Below are 25,958 nucleotides of genomic sequence, written 5' to 3' on the forward strand. Positions count from 1 at the left end.
CCCCACTCAGCAGAAAGTCTGCTTCTCCCTTTCCCTCTGGCAGCCTGCCCCTCCTCCTGCTTGTGCTCTCTCCCCCAAATAAATAAATAAATCTTCTTTTTTTAAATGTGGAACGCTTCACGAATTTGTGTGTCATTGTCATGCAGGGGCCGTGCTAATCCTCTCAGTATCGGTCTACTGTTAGCATATATGCTGCTGAAGTGAGAACTCTTTTTTTTATTATACTGAAACACACACACACACACACACACACACACACACACACACACGGAAGCTACCGCTCTAATGGTCTGTAAGTGTGGCGTTCAGTGCTGTGGAGTAGTACCCATTAACTAAGTTGAGCAGTCGTCACCACCATCCATCTCCAGAACTTTTTGGTCATTGCAAACAAAAACGTCCCCATTAACAGGAAACCCTGTTCCCCCCTGCCCCAGCCCCTGGCATCTGCCACCCTGCTTTCTGACCCCTCTAGGGACCTCACAGGAGTGAAATCGTGCAGTATTTGTCCTTGTGTGACTGGCACCACGGCCTCAAGCTTTATCTGTGTTGTAGCAGAGTTTCCTTCCTTTTTAAGGCTGAGTAATTCTCCATCGTGTGCACAGACCCCTCCTCTGTTTAGCCACTCATGTGTCGATGGACGCTCGGATTGCTTGCGTCTTTAGGCTCCTGTGAACACAGATGTGTAAGTGTGCAAGTCCCTGCTTTCAGTCTCTAGCTGTGGTTTCTTTTTCGCTGACAACGGCGTGATCACTGCTGTGGTTCTGGAAAGCTTCTCTCCTTGGAAGCGCTCACTGCCCAGGCTGGTGGTCGGCACGCTCGAGAAGCTGCTGCTCACCTCCCAGGAGGCCTCGCGGAACAGCGCCGCCAGCCGCATCACCCAGACCCCGGAGCGGCTTCCAGCCACTGTGGTGGGAAGTGGGGATACGGTGGCACCTTTCTCCTCCGGAGAACCTGCTTTCCAGCTGCCGTGACCGAACGGTGCCCCCTCTGTGCTCTGACCTGACAGGCCGGCTCTGCCTTACGCATCCAACGTGGAAACCTGGACCTACTTCGACCCAGATGGCAGTTCTTAGCCACTAGCCAGAGATCTCCCAGGACATGCTGGGGGTCTCCTACCTGGACCCCACGCAGCCCGTAGTAGTGTCCTGTCGCTTCTGTAACAAATTACCACACACGTAGAGGCCTTGTCATAAAAGCCGGCAAGGTCGCATCTCTGACCGGTCATCAGCTCTCTCCCTCTGACCACACCTGGGAAAAGCTGCCCACCGCGAAGGACTCACGTGATGCCAGTGGGACACTCTTAATCACATCTGCACTGTCCCTTTCTCCACGTCCCATATTCACATGTCCCGGAGGATCGGGGTGGGAACATCTGTACACCTTCACCACGACTCTGCCAGCCACGACCATACACCGTCGCACTGCTTGTGGCCACGCATATAGTCCTCATTCCCTGCTCTGGCTGCATGTTCCCTTGTGAGGACAAACCGTGATCTACTCAACCATTTTCTTTTATTTTTTTTTTAAGATTTTATTTATTTATTCGACAGAGATAGAAACAGCCAGCGAGAGAGGGAACACAAGCAGGGGGAGCGGGACAGGAAGAAGCAGGCTCATAGCAGAAGAGCCTGATGTGGGGCTCGATCCCAGAACACTGGGATCACGCCCTGAGCCGAAGGCAGGCGCTTAACCGCTGTGCCACCCAGGCGCCCCATACTCAACCATTTTCTGTTGGAAAATAAACAGAATTTTCTCTTGAGTTCACTTGAAGATACGCTCAGTGGAATCCCAAACACATCTTTGAATACTTACCAGCAACTGATTATATAGCTGAAATAAATATTTTTAGCAAGCAGCAAATTCTACAACGGCTCCCTGGCCCACAGAATACAGGTTTTGGGGACAGAAAAAGTGGAGGCCAATCAAAAACAAAACAAGTGCTCGGGGAATCCTAGAGATGAGGGCGCCGTCAAAGACAGAAACACACTCCCATCTAGCTGGACAGAGATAACCCGCCCAGCCCCCAGCCCCGCTGATTCCAGCCTTTGATACAAAGTCCTCCCTCCCAAAGCGTATGAAATTCGCTTCCTTGCCTCTGTTCCCGCCGCTGCCCCATCCAAGCGTCCTGCGTCCTGCGACAGCAAGAGCGTCCTCCTGCACGAACTCTCTGGCCCCCCTGCCAGCCCTGGTCTTGGCATTCAAATGCAGATCTGGTCTACTCACCCTACCCAGCTGCTTTCCTGTTGCCCAAGACTCGGTCACAATTATGAGGGGACCTTGAAGTCCTAAACACGTTTTGGCCCATCCCACCTCCCCAACTACCTAATTCCTCAGTGCTCCTGCCCATCCCGTTCCCTCACTCTCCCCTTCCCCCTCCAGGAGGCAGGCCAGCCCCCAAGACAAGAGCAAAACAGCCCCACATGGGCCCCCTGACCTGGACCTTGTCTACGTCATTGCCGGTCAGCGTCACTCTTCCTGAAGGCTGGTCAGCTGTGTGAGCTCAGGCCCGGGTTCGCCACTGAGTCCAGGTGCCTGGCGGATACTCTGGGCATCCAGGTCAAGAGTTGCTGAATGAATGAATGAATGAATGAGCGAGCAGGTGGATGAAAGCACCTCTGAGCCCCGCCCCCGTACCCCTCCTCCTAGACTGGGGGGCTGGGCCGGGGCCCTTTAAGGCCCTCCAACTCAGGCTGGGCGACTCCCCAGGCTTTGCTCCCCTCTTGGGAGCAGTGGGCCTGACAGCAGTGTCCCCCACTGCCCCCATGAGCAATCATATTTCCATGAAAAAAGGCCCGAAGCTTCGCAGTGGCTGTTCCCAGGGTGTTGCCTGAGAGGGGCTGGTGCCAGGAGAGAAGAGTCTTTCCCCTCGGGTGCCCCTTGGAGCCCCACTACTCTGCAGAAGTCAGAATGACACTGGGATCGTCTCTCCCTCATCCTGAATTCCTATGAAGGCGGGGAAATTCTGCAACATACCCACTACAAAATTGTGAAATTTTCCTTATTCATGGTGGTGCCCAACTTTCCCTTTCAGAATCTGCACCTGTGTCTACCCCCCACCTCCAGCCCCCAGGGCTGCTGGCTGAGGGGGGTGTGGGGCCTAGTGGAGGCCAGGCCAGGGATGAGCAGCTGGCCCTGGGAGGAGAAGATGGCATGTGCGTGTGACCCCAGACCCCAGAGCCCAGGCTCAGTCTGTCCAACCAGTTGTAAGAAAGCTCTCCTTCATTTATTGGTTCTGAGTCCGACGGATCCAACCCACGCCCCGTGGCCGGAGGCTAGAGACGCGCCTCTTCTCTCTCCTAGAACCCTAAAGAGACATGGCGGGGACCCAAGGACGGGGACAGATGCTCCAATCCTCACCCTCCTTCACGCTCCCTGCCGGCAGAGCCCCCAAGAGGATCAGTGTGGACGCAGGCCATGGCCTCCCAGCCCCCGAAACCCGCAGCCTCTCCTCTTCCTCCATTGGCAGACTCCATCAGCCTGGACACTGCCACAGGGCAGGAGAGCGGAGGGGGGAGACAGGGGTGTGGAGCCTGGGACCCCATACTCAGGAGAGAGGAAGGGGCAAAAAGCACAGAAATACCTCACGAGGAATCCGCTTGCAGCAGTGTGAAGGAGTGGGGGACACTAAATATTTTAAGAGTTTAAATACATAAGGTCAAGGGAAGGGGCCAGCGGGTGGGAGGAAGCAGCGTGCTGCGCCAGGAGGGGAGGCAGGTTCAGAACTTCAGAACGGGGGGGGGGGGGGGCGCAGAGCGGGCAGCGAGGGGCCGCCGGTGGAATACCCCCTCCTCCCCGCCCAGGCCTGGGCACCCGAGGCACTACCGGTCACGCCCCGCAGCCCCTGGGCTCGGCTCTGGCGAGCAGGCCGCCGCCCCCTCCGGAGACGGTGCCCGGTGCCCCGGGGCCGCACCTGCAGGCCTGAGGGTCCCGGCAGGACTGGCCCCCCACACCCCGCGTTCGCCAGCCCCGCTTCCCCGGCCAGGTTCTCCAACACGTCCGGGCCGCTGTACGCCCGGCTGCAGAATCGGGCGAGGGAAGGACCCGGCCCCGGCTGCTGCGAGGGGCACAGGGGACCACGGGTGCGAGGCTCGGTCTCCAGGCCCCTGTCCGCGCCTGCGCCTCGCTCTGCGGAGACCGCGGCCGCGTGTCTCCACCTGGCGGCCAGCGGTGGAAGTGTCCGCTGGCGTTGGGTGCTTTGCCCACCTGGTGGCACCTCCGCCCAGGTGAGGCCCAGAGAGCGGGACTGAGGTGTCCCCCTCAGGAGACAGGTGAGAGCTCATCAACGGGTAAAAAGGTTCTGAGTGAGGTTTCAATAAACATTTGAAGACTGTGAGTTCTTTCAAGAAAAATCCTCCCCCTCCCCCAAAAAGGCAGAGAAGAGAATGACGAAAATCATCAGAGCAGCCCAGGGGCCCCTTATTAGCATCAGGCGCTGGTAAACACTCACAGGTGCTGGGACAGGGCTCTCACACTGCGGGCTCCAACCCACAGCAAGAAATACATCCCAGTGTGCCCCAGTACTTGCCTACATGTGAGCCTGACCCCTTTTGCAAGTTTCTGTTCTAGGCTACCTAGGCTTGCCAGATTCCGTAATAAAATACAGGACTCCCAGTTGTATTTGAATTTCGGATAAATAACAATGACTTTTTTTTTTCTCTTAGTATGTGTACATCCCACACAAATATTTGGGATATATTTATAGTAAAAGAAATTATTTGTTTTGTAACTGAAATTCAAATGTAACTGGTTGTCCTGTATTTTACTTGGAAACCTTAATTCTACCTCATTTTTTAAAATGCCAGTTACAACATTCCAACACAATATTACAGCCGCTAATGAGTCGGAGGCCCCAGTTTAAAGACGTTGCCTTAGGTGACAGGGCCAGAAGCGTTTCCTTCCACAGGGAAACCAACATCAGTGGAGGAATTTGGATTCGAATTGGACAGTTGCTACCTGTCCCCTGCCAAGACCCACCCTCCCTTTAGCTGCAATGAGAGGAGTCTTGGTGGGTCTGCAACTGACCATAACCATGATCCACTTTCTCAAATTCATATTTCTAAGGACAAAGAGGAAATATATTCACAATCAGAGAAAGACTTCATCCAATATTCTGTAATAAGAACTTGGAGCACTGCATTTTCCTAAGGGGACATAGGACAGTATTTTCACATTTGCTGACATTTATGAACGACATTTGATGCAGTTCACAAGGGGATAAACGCTGAAGGCAAGTGTAGCTACAAAGACGTTGGAAAAAAACAGATGATGCAGAATTTTAAAAATTTATCAAATTGATGATTCTAATGGGTATTTATAAATCAAAAAATAAAAATGTTTTGTAATTACGGAGCAAAGAAAAATGGCTATGTTGCATTTGAGAAAATTGTGAGTATCAAAGATCTCAAAGGCTCCTTCCAAATACAGCACCTTGACGATGCAGTGCTCAAAAAAGATGAAGTAACAACAGGCTGGAATCTGTTTGAGGGGTACTTGAAACCCAGAGGCAGCATTTCCAAGGCGGATGTGTTCCAGATTCAGGCACAGCAGGTGACACGTAGCTGGCTGCAGTCAGAGGATGCTATCCCATGGGGTGCCTGGGTGGCCCAGTCGTTAAGCGTCTGCCTTTGGCTCAGGGCCTGTTCCCAGGGTCCTGGGATCGATCCCTGCTTCGGGCTCCCTGCTCTGATGAGAGCCTGCTTCTTCCTCTCCCACTCCTCCTGCTTGTGTTCCCTCTCTTGCTGGCTGTCTCTCTCTCTCTGTCAAATGAATAAATGAATTAAAAAAAAAAAGGGTGCTATCCCTTTTGTCTTACAGAGTTCTGGAAGTTATTTGTGAAGTGATGAAGCATTAAAAAAGGAAAGGGTCCCCTCGGCCCAGAAGGCCCATGGTGATACTGAGGGGTAGGAAATGATGCTGTGGGTACTGTCAGCATTGTGGTGACTTAGACACCCTTCTGTGTTGGGATGCCTGGGATTTCTGAGCTGTCAGTGAGCTGTCTCCCTGTGCCTGTCTCCCTAACCCTCACTGGCACACGCAGGGCCCCGTACTGCCAGGGCTGTCGAAGCTGAGTGATGTACCACGAGGGCCCCCATGTGCTCGGCTCTTGTGGACATTGGACATTTCCACAATAAAAAGTTTTCTTAAAAAAAAAAAGGAAAAAAATTTGTTTAAATAAGAATTAAAAATAAATTAAAATTTAAAAAAAAATAAAAGGAACTGGGAAATGCATCAGCAACTGTCACTTGACACAATTTGGAGTGCAAATAACATGCCCCAGACAGGCCTCGGTGCAGAACACCCTCTCCTCCTCACTGGGAAGAGAGGGAGCCCCCAAGTCCCCAGGGAGGGGAGCAGTACTGCCCCATGGGGTCACTCCTAGGTGGGCCTCATCTACACTGCTCGGTAAAGTGGCCTTGCCAAGTTAAGTTGAGGCCAGGGTAAATGGAATACCAGCTCTCCAGCTGGCCCAGGAACCGGCCCAAATCTGAGGACCTCTGGGAGTGGCTGTCCACTCTCCAGGGTGGCAGTCAAGGAAGGGGGCTCACAGCAAAAATGCCCAGGACCCTTGAAGGTAAAGCTCGGTTTGTTCCATCATTCATCATTCTGCTACTTCCTCGGGGCCCTTCCCTCCCCAGGGAAACACCACAGAGAAGACTGTGCAGAGCCAGGGCTGGTGGGGGTCCAAGAGCAGCTTGAGGCCATGGGAAGTCCTGGGCGCGCTAGCAAAGCCATCTCCAGTGGGGCGCGCTCTGCCAGGCCCCAGCAGTGGTCCCAGGGCCAGGGTCGGTGACAGTGCGACCCCAGCGGCCAGCCTCTACCTGCCCAGCTCCTGCCAGGGTGCCACAGAGACAGACTTTCCCCAGAATGTCTCCAAGATGCATAGCAGCTTTCTAAGCTGAAAGGTCTCCACAGGACGCAGGAGGGACAAACTCAACCCGGGTTTTAGCCACGAAAGCCCCGCGTCCCAGGCAAAGGGGGTGGGCGGTCGCTGTGGGGCCTACTTACTCACTCGCCTGCCTTATTCGGGCAACAAACACCAGTGCCTGGGGGGCTTATAAACAATAGCCCTGGAAGGCCGGGCGTCGGAGATGGGCCCTGGCAGACGTGGTGTCCGGTGAGGACCCGCTTCCCGGTTCACAGTCAGCGGTCATTTCTCTGTGTCCTCACACGGGGGAAGGGGCTGGGGGGTTCTCTGGAGCCTTCATAAGAGCACTGATCCCACTCAGGAGACCCCACCTGCACGATCTAATCACCTCCAAATGCACCCCCGTTACCTCACCTTGGCGGGGAGGTCGCAACACAGGAATTATAACCAAGGGAGACTTAGCCCAAGTGACTCTTCCAGCCTTTTCCTGCTCTACTTTCCAGAGGGGGACCACACCCACACGCCCCCCCCCCCGACCCATGCCCCTCTGAGAGCTTCTCAGACTTTTTTTTTCCCCTAAGATTTTTTTTTATTTATTTGAGAGAGAGAGCAAGAGAGCACAAGGAGGGGGAGCAGCAGAGAGCGAAGCAGACTCCCTGCTGGGCAGGGAGCCCGATGTGGGGCTCGATCCCAGGATCCCAGAATCATGATCCAAGCCGAAGGCAGACACTTAACCGACTGAGCAATGCAGGCGCCCCTCTTCTCAGACTTTTGACTGTGACCCACCGTCATGCACACGTTCCCATCACTGCCCCATGCACGCTCGGTGTCAACACTGATTGCTGGAGTCGGCAACCCAGGAGGGCTTCGAGCTCGAATAAGCAGACCCCCTCACCAGGGCCAAGGGCACAGGTCCGGCAGCCCCCCACCCCGCAGCCTTCCGGGCAGAAGGCGTGGGTGCAGCTCCCCCTCCTGCGAAGTGGGTGGGGAAATGTGGAAAGCAAGGATCTTGGTCCACCCCTTTTCCTTGCTCAGGAAGAGAGAAGCATCGAGAGAAGCTACTGCCTGAGATGAGGGATCTCAGGACATGAGCTCCGCTGGGAATGTCGAGTCCAGCCTTGGGCGAGTGGATTCTCCCCGGGGCCACCCTTGCCTCCTCCAGAGTGAGGCCAGGATTCAGCAATTTTCCTCAAGATCACTTCCATCTTCATTTATCCCACAGATGTTCATTAAGTCACCCAAATACTCCAGACACTGAGCCCCATGGGCTGCATTTTTTTTCTGGGACCGAAATGAGGTAACACGGACCAGGTAGCTTTGAAAACAAGAGTAAATATTGGTTCTGGAAGCCAAAAATCCTAGATCGCAGAGTCAGTGGGGCTGGTTTGTCCTGGAGCTTCTCTCCCTGGCTTGTCGATGGCCGTCCTCTCCCCATGTCCTCACACCGTCCTCCCTCTGTGTGTGTCTGTGTCCTGACCTCCTTTTCTTATAAGGACACTAATCCTGTTGGATCAGAGCCCACCCTAAAATGACCTCTCTTAACTTGACCACATCTGTCCAGACCTATCTCCAAATACAGTCACATTCCGAGGTACTGGGGGTTAGGATTTCAACCTGCAGCTACAATTCAGCCCATGACATAGATGCTGGTGCTTAAGGAAGACAAAGAAGACACAGTCCCAGGACCTGCGGTGTCTCAAAGCCTGGTAAGATGTGAACACAGCCCAGCCCAGAGCAGAGCCCAAACTGGGGCCAGAGTCAAGCTGTGGCCCAGACGAGACCCAGGTCCTCCCCTCCCCCGGGGCCCATGTGGAGAAACGCTAGCCAGGTTCAAACAAACCATCTGTGTGGGTCTCTGTGTGGGTCTCGGATGGGGCGGAGGCTGGCCACAAGTACTGCAGGTGACAGCTACGCCACCTGTGGTCCCCACACCTGCAATCCCCCCACCCCGTACCGGCCCCAGGAAGCCTTTCCAGGAGCAGCGCTGTGCTGCCTTCTGCCATGTGCATGGCAGCTCCAACACCACCCAGAGAGTAAAAATAACAGCGTGGCACAGAGCACGTGTCAAAAGCATGAGCTCACGGCCAAATCCCTTCCCCTTCCAGCCACGCTAGTCCCCCAAGAAGTCACCCACTGTCTGGGCTGCCAGCTTCACGCAGTGAATACTATTCTTATAAACAGCTGGCCCAGATTCTCAGCCTGAGTTAGGGCACTCCCCAAGCAGCCAAGGATGGTCGGGGATGGATTCCAATGCAGCTTAAAAGCATGAAAACTTGCGAGCAAGCTCATGCTGCTCCCTCCAGTGGGGGACGACGGTGCCAGCGCCGTCCAGAGGCCATGGCCCCAGGCTCAACCGCATCGGGCTCCATGCGCCTGTGCCACTTTTCCAGACTCGATGCTGACTCACGGAACTGCTGCAGAAAGATCTCTGTTTTAAACTTTAATTAACCTACATTCTTTCCTAGATCTCGTGACCTGATTTTCCATCTTCTCTCTGCTGGGACCTACAGCAGCAAAAGAATCACCTTCTCTTTAACCCCAACACCCATTAGCTAGGGGCTTGACCTCCAAAGCAAAGGACGCAGTCAGGGAAGCAGGCAGGAGCCTGGGACAAACACATCGCTCAGATCTATAGTCAGGGGGTGGGGTGAGGGACAGGCCCAGGCCGGTCACGCCCAGAAGGATGTGGTGGCCATGAGAATGCAGACCCCCAGCTCCAGGGAAGGAAACTGGCCCTGGGGTCCAGCTGCTGAGCTCTGAAATCCCAGCTTCCCATGGCTGCTCCCAGCCATGACCTCGTGCAGCAAGGATGTTCCTGGAACACGAGCCTCCTCTGACGGCTGTGCCTGACGTTGCTGGGGTTGCAGACCCTCAAGGATGCTGCCAGCCTTACCCCCTGCCCTCTGAGTCTGACGTGCATGGCTGTCCCCAGCTCTTCCCACCCTCTGCACTTGCCTCCCATCTTCCCTCCCAAAGACATTTCCTTCATGAGAACATTCAGTCCCGCTGCTTCTCAGAGGACGCTGATTAACACAGAGACCTGCGGCCCTGTCCCTCACCTGACAACTGCAAAGTCCTCCTGCCTGGCCTCCCTGCCTCATGCAGCATCCAGATGGACGACACCCCGCCCCCCGGTGTCCTGGCCCTGCTCCCCTCTGACCTCCCTTCTGTGCCCCCATCTCTCATTCCACTCCAGCCAGACTGGCATCCACCGCGAGCTCTTCCCAGACCCACACGCGGCTAACACCTCCTCTTCCTTCAGGTCTCTACCTCTCCTTCTGGGTGAGATGGGCCCTAAGCCCCCGACTCCCCATGCAGCTCCCCTCCCCGCTCCCCTGTTCCATGTTCTTCCACAGCAAAGATCACCTTGTAACAGAGGGAATAATTTGCTGATTAGACGTCAGCGTTCACCTGCCTCCCGACTAGAATGAGGGATGTCTGCTGCTTTTGCTCACTAGCGAAGCCCCAAGCACCAGGAAAGGGGCCTGGGCTCGACAAGGGGACAAACAGATCGAAGAGAAGCTGAGAGATGCTCAACCTTTACTATTAGGGATTTCAAAAGAAGAAGAAAGAGGAGAAAGAAAGAAATAATAAAACTTTCCAGAATGGAAGAAAGACCTAAGCCCTCACCATGAAAGAGTTTGCCAAGTCCTGAGAAGGACAAAACAAAACAAAACAAATTTTATCTGGAAGATAAAGAACTCCCGAAACTCAGAAAAACAAACACCACAATTTCAAAACAGTTCATGGATTTGAGCAGACACTTCAGCAAAGATAATATGCAAATGGCACATAACCACATGAAAAGATGCTCAGCATCATTAGTCATGAAGGAAATGCAAGTTTAAACCACAATGAGACACCATCACACCCTTACTGGAAGGGCCAACATTAAAAGGACGGACCACAGCAAGTGCTGACAAGGATGCAGAGGGACTGGAACTATCAGACGTCGCTCATGAGAAGGTTAAATGGTTCAACCTCTTTGGAAAACAACTCGGGAGTTCCTTTAAAGGCCAAACATACACCTCCCGCCTGACCCAGCCATTCCACTTGTAGGTAATTACCTGAGAGAGGAGGAAACACGTGTCTGTACAAAGATTCCCACGCTAATAGTCACGGAAGCTTTCTGTGTGATGGCCAAAACGATAAACAACCGAAACGCCCGTCCACGGGTGCCTGTATAAACAAACCGGGCTCAGTCTGTGCGATGGGCACAGCTCAGCCGTCCAAGGAACGGACGGGGACGGGCACAGGCACAAACCACACGACCGACTCTCAGGGTAATTCTCAGCCAGACAAAAGCAGCCGATAAAACCCTGGACAATACGAACCCACTTGTAGGGACAGAAGGCAGACCAGCGGTGGCTTGCGAAGGGGTGAGGAAGAGGATGGGTGGGAGGGCTCACCGAGGGCAGGGATGAAGCTTTTCACCGTGTTGAACGTGGTGATGGCTTCCCGGCCCACGCAGACACCGGAACTGAACAACGTGTGAGCACTTCATCGTACGTCAGTTACACCCAAGAAAGCTACTTTAAAAAATGCCAACTCTGATTCAGTAGGTCCAAGCCGAGGCCCGAAACTCTACGATGATAACAAATTTCCTGGAGGCCGTTGCTGCTGGTCCAGACCACGCACGGAGTCACGAGTGCTGCACAGCGTCTCTGATCCAGAGGAAGAAAATTCGTGAACTGGTAAAAGGTCCCGGTTGCTCTTGACCAGATGGGTGGTGGGCTTGGCCTCAGGCAGAAGGCAGCAGGATTGTGGGAGAAGGAAAGAGGAAAAGGAGCTGGGGGGGGGGGTTGTGCCAGCTTCTCCTCGCACGGCCTCGAGGCCCACAAGGTCTGGCTGGGTCACTTCTGTGGCTGCTCCAGGAGCCTCAGGAGTGAGACCAGGGCCCGTGGAAGCTCTGAACTCAAGAGGCCTGAGAAGCACTGAAGAAGACCAACAAGCCCCCAGCGGTCCCTTCTGCAGCCTCCCGCCACCACCCCCCCAAAGAAGCGGGGCGGGGGGGGAGGTGCTGGGGATTACAGTCTGAGGCGTGTCTGCTGTAGGCCCTGCTGCCTCCTGGGGACAAGGGCCACGCCCTCATCCACACAGTTGTTCCGGGCTTTCTTGCATACTGGCCTCTCAACTCAGGGGTCATTCACCCAACCTCAAGCCCGCTGGACTCCCCCCTCAACGCAATGCCTGACAGAATAGCTGATAACCCCGGGGAAACTGAGCACAAAGAACAAAACATCCAGACACCTGCAGAGCGGGACTACTTCAAAAGGACACCCACAACCTGTGTTGCAGACCCTACTAGAAACAGAAGATTAGAAAAGATGGACCAACGGTTTGAAATCAGTACGGAACGCACCAGACAAGGTGAGGGGAGAGAGCAGCAACACAAAATAATAGGAAAACATTTAATTTTTTAATTTTTTAATTTAAATCCAATTAGCCAACATACAGCACATCATTAGTTTCAGATGTAGTGTTCAATGATTCATCAGTCTTGCATAACACCCCGTGCTCATTACAACACGTGCCCTCCTTAATGCCCATCACCCAGTTACCCCATCCTTCCACCCACTTCCTGAAAACATTTTTTAAAACAAGCCAAGCAGAAACATTAAGGTATGACAAGCAGAGCGGGTTAAAAACACAGTAAACGGAGCGAAAAGCAGCCAGGTACAGATAAGGAGCTAAGCAGCAGCTGAGAAGGTCCGGAGGAGAAGCGCCTAGCAGGGAAGGTCGGACCAGGGACTCGGAGGAGGAAGCGGAGAGCAGTCACAGTCATGCTAGCTTGGAGACTCGGAGACCCCAAGGGAGCCAGAGATAACTACCTGGAAAAGTAATGGAGGTGGATTTCCCGGACTTAGACCAATAAAAGACCTGAGATGGGAAGGCCCAGAGAACAGCAGACCCAGGCCCACAGACCGTCTAAGATGAAGAGAACATCGATATAGCCAAGACTACCTAGAGAAACGTGGAGAGAGAACCATCTGGAGCCGCGCGGAAGTACCCGCAGGTGTTACGGATGTGAGCGGAGTCAAGGCGTCAGCCAGAGCAAAGGATGTGAGCACTGCTCTGTCTTCTGCTTGAAGGGACCCACACAGACGTCACTTCGAGAGACAGGATTACAGAGAAATACAGGAAAAGTGGGAAAAACTGATTGAACAGGTTACAATGGTAGAAACTGGCCCAAATAGATCAGTAGTTAAAATGGACTAAACCTGTCAGTCAAAGGGACAAAGGGACAGGTTTTTTTGACACCCTGGTTTAAAAAAAAAAAAAAAAAAGCAAGGTAAATGTCATTTGCTGAAGACGCCCACAAACCCAAGGGTGGGCAAAGACTGGAAATGGAGGCAGACATGCCAGCGGAGCACTAGGCAGCAGGGAACGGCCTCACAATGATGCTCTCGTAGGGACAGAGGTGGTCACAAAACACTGAGAAAAGGCTCAGCTCACCAGGACTGTGATGTCATCATACGCACACCTGCCCTGGGCCACGTACCCCAAGATCTGTGATGTGAGAGTGGAGCAGCGTCTTGGAGGGAGACTTCACGTGCCTTCAATGCCGGAGGTTCCAGCACAGACACCAAAGCAGCCAGCCATGGGGAGACCCGGATCCCCAAGAATGATATGCACAGAGGGAGCTCTGCAGCCCACGGAAGAGGAGCTCACGGCAGCTCCTGGGCACTTGAGAGGCTCCACGGACCGCTGGGTGCTGGCAGGCAGGACAGGCAGCTGGGTTAGCCGAGATCTCCCAGAGCCAGGCCCCAAGCCCACACTTGAGGAATGTTCACTGGGACAGCAAACGGGGTGCGGAGTCACTCTGCTCCCCTTTGCCCTCTGTAAGTCTCCCGGTCCCACACCACGGCCCGGATGAAGGCCCATTTCCTCCTGCCAGTGGCTGCGTCCTCCGCAAGCCCGGGTAGGGGGACCCTGCCGAGACTAGTCCCCTGGGCCCACCACTCTGCTCACAGCCTTGGAGAGCTCATTCCACCCTGGGGTTCAGCCACCCCTCTTCATGCACAGCCTCCCCTCCATGCGGCCTGTGGGCACACCTGCAGTCACACCACTTCTCCCTCTCTCAGAAGCCCACGTGCCCTGTTCCCGAAGCTGGGCCTTTAGGTGCACTCTTCCTCTGCCTGGAGCTTCGCCCACACTGCTTCTCTGGCCACCTCCTGCCCAGAAGTTAGGGATTCGCATAGCTGGGCACTTTCCTGAGCCCAAGCCAACACCCTGGGCTTGCCTTTTCACTCACTCATCGTGCTCAGCCTGGCCTCTCGTTTTCCTCTGGACACACTGTTGATCTGTCCACGCCACGAGGACCACATCTGTCCAGCTCATCCTTGTGCCCCGGGCGCCTTGCACAGGGCCGGCACACAGAAGGCGGCCAGTAAATACGGATTCGCTAACCAAAACCCGCGGCCACAACAGAGCCTGACTTCTCTCTTAGTGCGTGCGGTGCCCCACAAGTGCCCGCTCTGAGACCTGCCCGCAGGGGGCCTGGGCTAGTCACGGTTTTCTAGAAGCAGTCTCTGTGCTCACACCTCCACCTCTCACCTTTGCTCCCAATGGCTCCCCCATCCTCCCTCCTCCTGCTCCCTCCTCCCTGGAGCCTGGCAAGGCATGGACTTCCTTCCTGCCCACCGCAGCCCACAGTCCACATCACTTCTCTGAATGCCATGTCCCCGTTGGTGATTTCCTGGTCGTCGTGCGGCATCAGACTGTGGGTTTTCTTGGCGGCACAGGGGCTGGCGCTGCATGCACGTGGGAGGCATTCACGGTGTGTTGCTGGATTAACGGAAAGCCAGTGCCAACGTAGGATATCCTTGACGATTAGGGACATCCTCCCTCGATCTCATGCTTCTCAGGCCTGTGCCTTCCCAAACCTCACTCTTCCCAGAGGGGACAAGCAGCTGTGTGAGCAGGAAGTTTTACCACAGCGGCATTCCCTAACGCAAAGGGGTCCCATCACTGACCGCGACACTCAGCACTCAAGAAAGAGCTGATGAGGGCAGGAAACAGCGCTGGACGCCCAGCAGCCCTGGCCCCAGCTGTGCACAGCACCTGCTCACAGAGAGCCCGTAGTCTGGCCGGAGAGCAAAAGCACATATACAGAGCGGAGGAGTCCGTTGCAGATGCGAAAGGTCCTTCCTTCTCTTCGGTGCCCTGCTCACCCCTTGGGAGGACAAAGCAAGACAAACAGCCTTTTTTGTTTCAAAGGTCACAGTCTCTCAAAGCAGTACATTCTGTTGTTCAGGTTCGGAGGGTAATCAGCAATAGTGTTTCCCAAAGGAATGGCAGGAAGCTACCCAGGCAGGTGTGGGGCTCTCTAAAACAGTCCATAAACAGGCCCCAAGAATGAGGCTCATCAATGGGGAGGAGTTGGGGTGTAGGCATTTTCAGGGGTGGGGGGAGCTTAGCCAGAGCAGGAAGGGACAGCAGGCCAGAGAGAAAGCAGATGACCGGGCATCCGGGTCAGCCCAGGGGGCAGCAGGGATCTTGTATTTAGGAGGGCAGGCCCCATCCGAGGCAACCAAGTTCTCCCAGACAAAATGATGTCACCTGGTCAGTTTGTGTTCCATGGGTTTAAAAGAGAAAGTGGCCAAGGGCGGAGCCTGACTCCTGGAGGCATCCTGACACCGAGCGGGGACCACCAAGGACAATTCTACCTGGGTGAGAGAAGAGCCAAGTGCTCCTTAGCCGGAGGCCCAGGGCCCAGCCCTCGGTCTTCCTGCCGCCATATTCCTGGCTCTCCCTTCAATCCTCCGCCAGTACTCTCGGGGCTCCCCTGGATTTTCTCACTGCCCCCACAAAGCCCTTCAGCTGCCCTCCAGCCTGACGGGCCTCCTGTCCCTCCAACGCCCAAGCAGAGTAAAATTTAAGCAAGTGGTCTCTGGTCGATGCCTGCAAGGTGGACGACAGTCCCTGGAGACTTGATCTCAACTGTTCTTTTGGCCCACCTTTTTTTCCCATCCCACTTTATATTATACCAAGTAATTTAGGTAAAATGTGTGCCCCTCCCCAGGGTGACGAATCGTTCCAGTTTGCCTGGGACTGAGAGGTTTCCCAGTACAAGGGATTTTCGTCGCTAAAACCAGGGAGGTTCTAAGCAAACTGGGCCGAGGGGGTCCCCCGAGCTCCCCCTCAGAGCCAGCGCTTCTTAGTAGCATGGGTTCTGACTTCCCACACACAAGAACTTCGCTCAGAACCTGCCGCCTGGCACGTGTGGAATAAAAAGCATGATGTATGTGGATGGCCCTGGAGGGCTTGTGGGGATGGCTCCGCACACGCCTACTGGGCTGAGCTGGACTGGATGGTCATGAATTCCATTTCTTTTTTTTTTTTTATAATAATTTTTATTTTGTTATGTTAGTCACCATACAGTATACCCTTAGTTTTAGATGTAAAGTTCCATGATTCATTACTTGCGTATAACACCCAGTGCACCATGCAATACGTGCCCTCCCTAATACCCATCATCGGCCTATCCCATTCCCCCACCCCCCTCCCCTCTGAAGCCCTCAGTTTGTTTCCCAGAGTCCACAGTCTCTCATGGTTCATTCCATTTCCAAACACATGGGGGTCTCCTTTGCCACTCCTCAGGGCTCACCCCTTCCACGAGGGCACGGCTTCCCAATGTTCTGGGCTGAAGGGCCACACGGCCGGAGGCAGGGCAGCTAACCAGGTCTATCCCCTGTCCAGGGGGACGAGTCTGCTGACCACACAGGTGGCTATCCCCTGCAAAGTCAGTTGACACTTTTAACTTCTGAACACATGTCCTGGAGAACCTCATTTTGATAGCACCACACTGTGATCTCCCTTGAGTGAGATGGGTCACAACCTCACATGCCTTCAACGGCCAGGGAAGGGCTGTAGGTTCATGAAAGCGGAAACGTCATTAGTGGGGGAGCTGGAGAGTTGCAGGACACCCCACAGCACATGACGACCTAAAGCCATTTCATCCCTCTTCTCCCCCCAAAAAAATGATCCCCAAAACATAACACAGGGGCCGTAGTCATCCTGGGTCTGCCAGTTCATGCCCCTGGTTTACAGCTTTCCTAAAAATAATCTAAATTCTCACCTGAGGGAATAGAGAGAAAAACCTTTCTCAAAACTTGTTATGTATCTTAGAAGGCCAGCAGAATCAGAGATATGAAAACGTCCACCGATAAATTCCTTTGGCATTTTAATCCAAAGAACTACATGCAGATAAGTGCAGCTTTGAGAAGGCTGGTAGACACGCAGCATAGCACGCATATCACAATTTCTGGTGACCACTAAGTGTTGGGTTTCGTTGGGAAGTGGCAGCTATTACCAAAATAGAAAAATACTAGGCACTGACTTGATTTGTGCAGTAAGATGAAATTAAACAAATTTATCTATGTTTAAAAGAATAGATTCAGGGGCGCCTGGGTAGCGCAGTCGTTGAAGCGTCTGCCTTCGGCTCAGGGCGTGATCCTGGAGTTCCAGGATCGAGTCCCACATCAGGCTCCTCCGCTGGGAGCCTGCTTCTTCCTCTCCCACTCCCCCTGCTGTGTTCCCTCTCTCACTGGCTGTCTCTCTGTCACATAAATAAATAAAATCTTTAAAAAAATAAAAAATAAAAAAATAAAAAAAATAAAAGATTCAAATTCAAACTTGGAATGATATACTAGTGGGGGGGAGGGGGGGACAAAAACATTTCCAGCCAGCAGTGAAGAAGAAAAGAGCCCTGAAATTGTTGTCTAAGATCTAGATTCCAGACCCATTCTTTCTGAATCAGTTCATATCTTCATCTCGGATTCTTCGAAAAGTAGAGGTGGGGACCTCTACCCTCCCAGACCCAAGAGTCTCTCACTCAAAAGCAGAAACTGCAAACCAGTGGCCCACAGGCCAGACACAACCCCGTCGTGTTTTGTTGGCCTGCGTGGAGTTTGGTTTTGTTCTGTTTCCTTGCTGAATGTGGATGCCTGACTATCCTACTTCCACAGTCCGTGCCATTCCTTTGTGCCTCGCACCCACCTTCTTCACACTGTGTGATCTCCTGCCCAGCCCTTGAAGGACTTGGGTTTACAACTCTTGCTCTGCGGGGCTAAGAAGTTTCCAACACTGCACTTGACTCTGTTACCACTCGAACCCCACTGACTGGTGATTTCAATTTACTTTGGTTTCTACTTGTTCTGCAGAGTAAATTTCATGCCTTTAAATCCCCCCTCCCCCGGTTTACAGGATAATAATAGCTCAAAATGTTAAAAAGATGTGGCCAGAGTCACAGAGCTCGTCAGAAAGCTATAAGTTATTTTTTTCTGAGGAACTTTTTAGATTGAAAAATTTAGAAAAGCACAAAACAGAAAACAAATTTCATATAAACATACATGTGATTGTTAGCACTACGTACGATGCACATCGTATTTAATTGCAGGAATGTGAGGGTTTTATACATCCGCCATCTTTCTAGATATTTAGATAGAGTTGTTTAGGTTATTGTAGGATTTTCCCCCCTAATTTTGGTAAAAGACATGCAACATAAAATTTACCATTTCAACCATTTTTAAGTATATGTTTCAGTGGCACTGTGTATATTCACATCACCAACCATCACCACCACCTATCTCCACAATGTTTCCATCTTCCTGACCTGAAACTCTGTCCCCATTAAACACCTACTCCCTCTTCCTCCCTCCCCCAGCCCCTGGCAACCACCCTGCTACTTTCTGTCTCTATGAACCGGCCTGCCCCGCCAACCTCACGTGAGTGGACTTCCACAGTACTCATCCTCCTGTGACCGGCTTCCTTCACTTAGCACAATGCATGAAATTTGAAGGCATTATGCAAAGTGAAAAAAGCCAGTCATGGCTTTAAATGCTGACTGTGGTTTTAAAGTAGCAAAGGTGTGTGTTAAAAATAGCCATGAACTTTGTAAATATCTAGCCAAGAGTGACTTAGCCCAAAAGACTTCTTTCTGCATAAAATACCCAAACAGGCAAGCAGCCTTTCTGAGCTAAACTAAAAACGGAACCCTGAGCACAGGGCTCCTGGCACAAAAAGCTCAGAATAGCTGAGCTTTACTTACCAAGTATAACAGTACAAAATGTCACGCTGGGAATATTGAACGTGGGGGTTGATTGCCCAAGAAAAAAAAATCGCTCACCTAATTTAAGGAAACTCAAAATGAATCCATTCTTTCCTTCAGGACTCTAGAATGCAAAAGTCCCATCTGGTATGAACTATATTTACTCCGACAGATCAGCACCACAAAATAAAGGTTATTTAGAGCATATTGTTATGGTTTCTGGATGGTTCTTCCATCTCCTAGAGAATGCAAAAAGATACAAGAAATTGACCCTAAAAATGAACTAAATCTTGTTCAAATGGAAATTTAGAAACAGCACCCTCAGGATCAAGAAAATAATCAGACCCTCTGAACATCAGGCCGAAAGCCCATAATCACCCTGCAAAGTCGACAGCAGTGGGGGCTGCGCAGGGGGGATGGGAAATGAGGTAAGCACTGGGGTTTGTGATGGTAGCAGAGGTAAAACTTCGCCTCGCCTACCCATACCTCAAGGGCAAAGGGTCTGACCAGTCTGGCATTCACTGCTGTCCCCACGCACCGCCCCCCCCAGGGACTTCCGTCAAGCTCTGTCAACCCTCTGACCTCAGCCTCCTCACCTGCAATGCGAGTCCTTGGAGGGCTCTTTTAGGGGATTCCACGGGGCTAATGCACAGGAAGCACTCAGGCCACAGGGCTCTCTCACTGTGCGAGCTCCAGGAAGGTAGACCACCACAGGGGCGCCTGCTGACACTTCGGGAGCCTTGTCTCCCCACCACAGCTGCTGAGCCAGAGCCAGGTTTCACACTGGGAGTTGTTCCTCTCTTGAATTGCATCTCCCCAAAAGATACGTTGACGTCCTAATCCTGAATGAGGTGAGGGAGACATTTGGAAGTAGTGCCTCTGCGAATGTAAGGAAGCTTAATGAGGTCATACTGAATTGGGATGCAGGGCGGGCCTTACACCCAACACATCCGGCGTCCTTACCTGAAGAGAGACAGGCACATGCAGAGGGGAGACGGCTCTGTGAAGACATGGAGGGAAGAAGGTCATGTGACAGAGGGCACTGGGGGCAATCCTGAAGCAAGCCAAGCCAGAACCAGGGAGAGGGCCTGGGCGTGCCAGCACCTTGACTTCAGACGTCTGACTTCCGGAACCACAATTGGATACATCTCTGTTGTTTCAAGCCAGGTTTGTGATACTTTGTTACAGCAGTTCAAGAACACAAGTGCAATGTCTTAAATGTCCCCGTGCCCTCCAGCGGGCACACAGAGCACGCTGGCCGTGTATCTGCTGGAGGACTAAACAAGGAGAAGATGCATGAACGCCAGCACGGAGGTGAGGCAGGCAACGGGAGGAGCAGGCAGACGTGAGTGCAGGTGCACACCTGGGCACAGACAGTGCTCTGGGCTCTCCTGAGCGCTCACGCCCCTCCTTCAGCTCCACAGGACAGAGATGCAGCTCCTGGAAGAACCACCGCGTAGGACTGTGTCCCAGCATGCCAGGGCTGCCATTTCCGAAGGGATCAGAAAGCTGAAATTGTAGGTGAAATCTCCCAAGTTCTAAATGTTGGCTCACAAACGAAATAAACGTACAAGTGGAGACAGCACCTGCGGAGGCCCTCCTGCATCTTGAACGTCCGGCTCAGCCACGGCAGGATGCGCAGCGGCCGGCTGAGGAAAATCAGTGGCACAAGGAAAGCATATCCTCAGCCTCTGGATCCCAACTCCTGTCTGATGCGTCTAAAAAAGGGCATTAGAGCCATTAAAACCCAACCAAAGGAAGAGAAGCAAACTCTAGAACCGGGATATGCCAAACAGGATAATGAGGCCTCACCCAGGGGGAAAAGCCCTACAGCTGGAAGACAGGACCCTGGCCCCAACCTTGAGACAAATTCTCTAAGCCTCTGTTTCCCCATCTAAGAGAGGAGGGGATGGCAGGGCACCTGCCACTCCCTGAGGCGTCGGCGTGCCAGTGACAGAACACAGGTGGCAGGGCTGTGCCAGCAGCCCCGTGTCACTGGTACAACCGTCGTAATTCCACTGGGCGTGGTGCACACCATACTGCCTCCCGACAACCAGCCCCATAACGCCTCCATCAGGCCTGGGCGCCACGGCTGCAACACAGTCATTGGGACATCGATTTTGTCCTTCTTGACTTGGTTTGATTCACAGATAGACTGTCTGAATGAGGGTTCATGGGATATCTCAAAAGAAAGCGGCGGAATCTATGCTGAGGGAAAAGAGGTACCTGGGCTCCAAAGTCATGTGGCCCCCTGGCCTTAAGGCAAAGTATTGAGACCACAGCACCTGTAAATAACACCTGGGAATCTGTTAGAAATTGAATTCTAGGGGCGCCTGGGTAGCTCAGTCGTTAAGCATCTGCCTTCGGCTCAGGGCGTGATCCCAGAGTTCTGGGATCGAGCCCCACATCAGGCTCCTCCGCTGGGAGCCTGCTTCTTCCTCTCCCACTCCCCCTGCTTGTGTTCCCTCTCTCGCTGGCTGTCTCTATCTCTGTCAAATAAATAAATAAAATCTTTAAAAAAAAAAAAAAAGAAAAGAAATTGAATTCTAGGTGGGCCCCACCTAGACCTACTCAATCACGCTCAGGGGAGGGCCCAGCAATCTGTGTTTCAGTAAGCCCTCCAGAGGATTTTTTTTTTTTAGATTTATTTATTTGAGAAAGAGAGAGAGCGCAGGGGATACGGGCAGAGAGAGAGGGAAAGAGAGAGAAGCAGACTTCCCACTGAGTGGGGAGCCTGATGGGGCTCGATCTCACAACCCTGAGATCATGACCTGAGCCAAAATCAAGAGTCGAACACTTAACCAACTGAGTCACCCAGGTGCCCCAAGCCCTCCAGAGATTCTGATGCTCACACCCTCATTTGAGAGCCACTGGCTTCGGGAAACCAAGTCATGCACAGATAAGCAAGAAAGGCATCCTTTAAGAAATAAAGTCCAGAATGTAGAGTAGATAATTTGTACTAAAAAATTAGGTTGTGGGGCACCTGGGTGGCTCAGTGGGTTAAGCGTCTGCCTTCAGCTCGGGTCATGATCTCAGGGTACTGAGATCAAGCCCATCAGGCTCCCTGCTCAGCAGGAATCTGCTTGTCCCTCTGCCCCACCCCCCAGCTCATAATCTCTTTCTCTCAAATAAATAAAATCTTTAAAAAAAATTAGGTCTAGGGGGCGCCTGGGTGGCTCAATCAGTTAAGCGTCTGCCTACAGCTCAGATCGTGATCCCAGGGTCCTGGTATCGAGCCCCACATCAGGCTCCCTGCTCAGCGGGAAGTCTGCTTCTCAACTCCCTCTGCCTCCAGCTCTGCTTACTTGTGCTCTCTATCAAATAAATAAATAAAATCTTTTTAAAAAATTAGGTCTAGATAGCAACTCTACCCAAAGTAGCAGCTGAGTCTGCTGAGCACATAAGGGGTGGCTCTGGGTCGTATGGGTCTAGTGCTTCACTGCAAGGCCACGACCCACGGCTCATCAGCAGCCAGTGAGCTCACTGGCTGGCATGTGGCTGCTTCCCCTGGGTGGATAAAATGTGCCAGATTCACAACCCAAGGAAGAGGTGGGAACACGTAAAGATGCCTCTCACAAAGGTCTGCCAATGGCTGTCAGGAATCCTCGGGAATCGCAGGGTCTTAGGCCACACCTGGGCCTCTTCCAGATCTTCCATTGCACACATGCTGCACTCCCAAAGCAGTGCAGTAAGTGTGAGCAAATGCCTTTCCTACCTCTACTAGCCTCAAGCAGGTGAGGAACCAGCTCAGTAGCCATGCACCTTGCTTCCCTGAAGACAGGACCTGAGGCAAGCCAGATCATCCACATTTCTCCATCATCTACTGAATCGATACAACTTTGCACTTTCCTCTCTTTTTCCGGGAATGACATAATATAGAGTCTGACTGGAGTCAAATGCTTGGGAGCAGGAAGACATTCCGTCAGTCTCCAGCAATACCTCGTCAGGATGCTTCATGTCTTCCCCACAGACATCTCTGCTTTCTGCCTCTGTCCCTTTTGTAGCTGACGCTTTGTTCTCAAGGACAGGTCCCCTGCCCACAAGTTGTTTAGCCTAATGAGGAAGGCAGACAAACAGGCAAATGCAATAAAGTGCCACTGGATGCCAGAGGTGTGGCGGAAGTATTGGGTGAGTGGGAGGGGCCTGTCACAGAGGCAGGGAGACATCCTGCCCAGAGGGCCAGAGATTTCAGGAAGGGGACAAGCTTCATTTGGTGTCCACCAGGCAGATAGCTGCTATTTGTTTACACATGGCCCCTGAGCGGGGGCCTGTATCCCAGCAACTCAGAAACGTTCAATATGGGTGCATTAGATTACCATGGTTTAGGACACCAGCTTTCAACGTAGCCAACGCCTTTGACTGCCTCTGTACTCACCAGATAACCTTCAGTTCCCTCCCAGCAGCTCTGAATGTCTGCTCTACGCACGCTGCTGTGCTGGAAGAAAAACCATGCACATCCCCTATAACTCATCCTCAAGCCAGGGAGTCAGAAACTTTAACCAAGAGTGTGCAGCTTTAACAGTGCGCTGGAGATTAGAGATAGCTAAGAGACGGATGTCATAGAGGCCAGCTGTCCAATCAGACAGCCCATCACAGAGGGCAATGTCCTGGTCCCTCAGTGGCCCATAGCTCAGAAACACAAGGTTCTCTCAGTCCACACAGACTTGATCTTGCTCAAGGGAGCAAAGCCATGCTAAACAGAACAGACACCAATATCTGAATAACCGTAGGCCAATTTGCTAACTTACCTTTTCTGCAGCTATCCATGCCTGCTATCCAAGGAAGGCAGGAGCTGAAATGCATAATTCAGGCACTCATTTGACAACGATTTCAGAGGCAGCAAGTACCCATCACTTAGCAAACTGTGAGCACCTGATTGGGGTTACTGCAGCCAAATGAGGCAGGGAGCCAGAAGTAGGAGGCAGAATTGTGCAATGAGCCTGGCGTCAAGCTAGAGTTCAAACACTGTCCACCATTTATTAGACAGGGGACTTCAAGAAAATTAACCTTCCTGACTCTTTCCTCCCCTGTAAAATGGGACTAACAACACTCCCCCACATGATCATTAAAGGATTAAATGGGATTACACCTGAAAATTGCCTAGATTTATGTATGTTTATATTTACCTGTGAATGCTGGGTCATGTAATGGTTAAGGGAACAGACTCTGGGGTCAGACAGATCCCGGTTTAAATTCCAGCTCTGCCACTTACCAGCATGTGATCTTGGGCAAGTTGCTTAATTTTCTCCACTAAGCCTCAGTTTGCTTATTTGTAAAACAGGAATAAAAATTCTCCATAGGGACTAGGAAGTAAATAAGACAGTGTAATTCAAAACACTTAGCAAATTTCTACACTATGAGGAGCATTCAGTAAATGGCAGGTTAAGAATAATTTTTAAAAATTGTCCCTCATTAGACACAAATGAGTGGTACACCTGCTAAAAATTAAAGTTAAAATTAGTACAAACTTTTTAAATGAAATTAAATATGGGGCCATCAAACATATCTGCCCCAAAATAATAATCCCTCACCTTGTATTTAGCTTTATTAAAAACCAATTCTGACAAGGCAGGTGCCTTACCTCGGACTAGTTTCATACCCCGAATTTCCAACAGAGTTTCTAAGATAGTTATTTGTGTGCAAAAACTTCGTTTCCATACTGCTAGGTCATGCTTCATGGTGAACCAGAAGCAGCTTGTCTAGGATCTACTTTTTCCGTTGATCTGATGGGGACCCTGGTACCCATAAAGCATTACGCGCTTTGTCTACCATCACACACCACTGTATACACTCTGTGATGATAACATCAGCTCCTACAGCAAGGACACAAATAACTTCCCTTAATTCAGGATCGCCCCTTTGATTAACTTCCCCACCCACACTGTTAATTTTAAAATCCTGAACTTTGATAAAAATCAACATACCTTTCAGTTCCAACTTTCTTGAATATTCAATTGGGGAAACAAACAAAAGGCAGCCCCTTACCCACCTCATCCTGTCCTCAACAGCATGCTACTTTATCCGGCCGGGGAAACCACGCGACTGCCCGGGACACTTCGCCGTGAGGGCGCATTAGAGACCTCAGAGAGCAGATTAGAACCAATGGCTCCATTATTCGGCTCTTGGTTTTACCACAGCCAACTATGTTTTGAAATTTCGTGATGGGCTCTGGATGCACTTTTACAGTCTCAACTCAAACTTTTAAACCAAATATAAGTTTCTGAAAGAATGGGACAGTTTCTGTAATCACCTCAACAGAAAGAAAACATCAGAGGCTCTCTCTAAATAGTCACTTCCGAGGGACGGCATTGGAACATTAGGAACACCTGCTTTGGGCTAAGCTTTGCCCAGCAAGGAAGTCATAATTTACTAACTGGAGTAGTGGGTCCGGGAATGGTAACCCAATGAGATGTTTATTTTGAGCAAAGTTACAGTGGAGCACGCTTTCAGGAAGGTCCCGGGGTCACGAGCTAATTTGGCGTTTCCCTCCCTGGAAAAAGGGTGCACAGGAGTGCCAAGCCCCGACAGGCCTGCAGGGCCGGTACCGGAGAGAGCCAGGCAGGCGGGCCGCACGACGACCCTGTCAAGGTGACACCCGGACCCCAGCTTCGGAGGTTAAAAACAGCACTTGGGACGAAAGACCCAGGCCCTCCAATCATCCCAGTTCCCCCAGGCCCAGGGAGCGGGGAGGAAGAACAACTTCCTCCTCGAAGCCCGACGACGGGCGTCCCCAGGGGCCGGAAAAGGCCGAGAGGACCTCCCCCACCCCGCCCCCGGGCGAGGCTGCGCACCCGCCGCGAGAAGAACTCGGCAGGAACGCGTCCAGGCCAAGGCGACGGGGGAGGGGAGCCAACCGCCATCTTCCCCCGGGCAACAAACCGACAAAGCGCGGCCCCGCGACCAGCCCCCCGTCGCGGCCAGCCGGCTCTCGCGAGACCGCGAAGGCCTCTGGGAAGGGCGGGGGAGGGAATGGGAGGGGAAGGGACCCGGGACCCGGGGACTGGGGGCGGGCTGAGGCGGCGAGAGGAGCCTCAAGAAGCA

The 25,958-nt window shown here is 52.4% G+C and overlaps 1 protein-coding gene, 1 long non-coding RNA gene and 1 other non-coding gene across 30 annotated transcripts; all 3 read right to left on the reverse strand.

Annotated features, from left to right (window-relative positions):
• Nucleotides 1-101: 101 nt before the first annotated feature.
• LOC123779271 (U6 spliceosomal RNA) lies at nucleotides 102-208 on the reverse strand. The gene has a single exon (XR_006776154.1). It is a non-coding gene; the product is annotated as a U6 spliceosomal RNA (small nuclear RNA).
• Nucleotides 209-1,547: 1,339 nt separating this feature from the next.
• Nucleotides 1,548-4,088, reverse strand: LOC148107732 (uncharacterized). The gene is made up of 3 exons (XR_015721733.1): nucleotides 3,911-4,088; nucleotides 2,435-2,567; nucleotides 1,548-1,728 (listed from the first exon to the last, which is right to left on the reverse strand). It is a non-coding gene; the product is annotated as an uncharacterized LOC148107732 (long non-coding RNA).
• An 11,652-nt stretch (nucleotides 4,089-15,740) lies between these two features.
• On the reverse strand, nucleotides 15,741-25,876 carry LOC123779245 (uncharacterized). Of its 28 annotated transcripts, none has more exons than XR_015721909.1 (7): nucleotides 24,130-25,876; nucleotides 23,666-23,709; nucleotides 23,293-23,352; nucleotides 19,881-22,970; nucleotides 19,514-19,759; nucleotides 18,996-19,156; nucleotides 15,741-16,735 (listed from the first exon to the last, which is right to left on the reverse strand). XR_015721909.1 is itself a non-coding variant. In XM_087856254.1 (7 exons), the coding sequence occupies exons 1-5, from the start codon at nucleotides 23,386-23,388 to the stop codon at nucleotides 19,596-19,598; spliced, it is 558 nt and encodes a 185-aa protein (XP_087712380.1). In that variant the 5' UTR covers nucleotides 23,389-23,659; the 3' UTR covers nucleotides 16,085-16,603; nucleotides 18,996-19,156; nucleotides 19,514-19,595. The 28 variants fall into 28 exon arrangements, 3 of the variants coding, with proteins under 3 accessions (XP_087712380.1, XP_087712381.1, XP_087712379.1); XM_087856254.1 differs by lacking the exons at nucleotides 23,666-23,709; nucleotides 24,130-25,876 and having other exon boundaries at nucleotides 16,085-16,603; nucleotides 19,881-19,917; nucleotides 20,489-20,635; nucleotides 22,857-22,970; nucleotides 23,293-23,659; XM_087856255.1 differs by lacking the exons at nucleotides 23,666-23,709; nucleotides 24,130-25,876 and having other exon boundaries at nucleotides 16,105-16,735; nucleotides 19,881-19,917; nucleotides 20,504-20,635; nucleotides 22,857-22,970; nucleotides 23,293-23,659.
• Nucleotides 25,877-25,958: the final 82 nt, after the last annotated feature.

Source organism: Ursus americanus, chromosome 26, assembly GCF_024610735.1.
Source record: "Ursus americanus isolate L20-20 chromosome 26, mUrsAme1.1.p, whole genome shotgun sequence".
NCBI lineage: Eukaryota > Metazoa > Chordata > Mammalia > Carnivora > Ursidae > Ursus > Ursus americanus.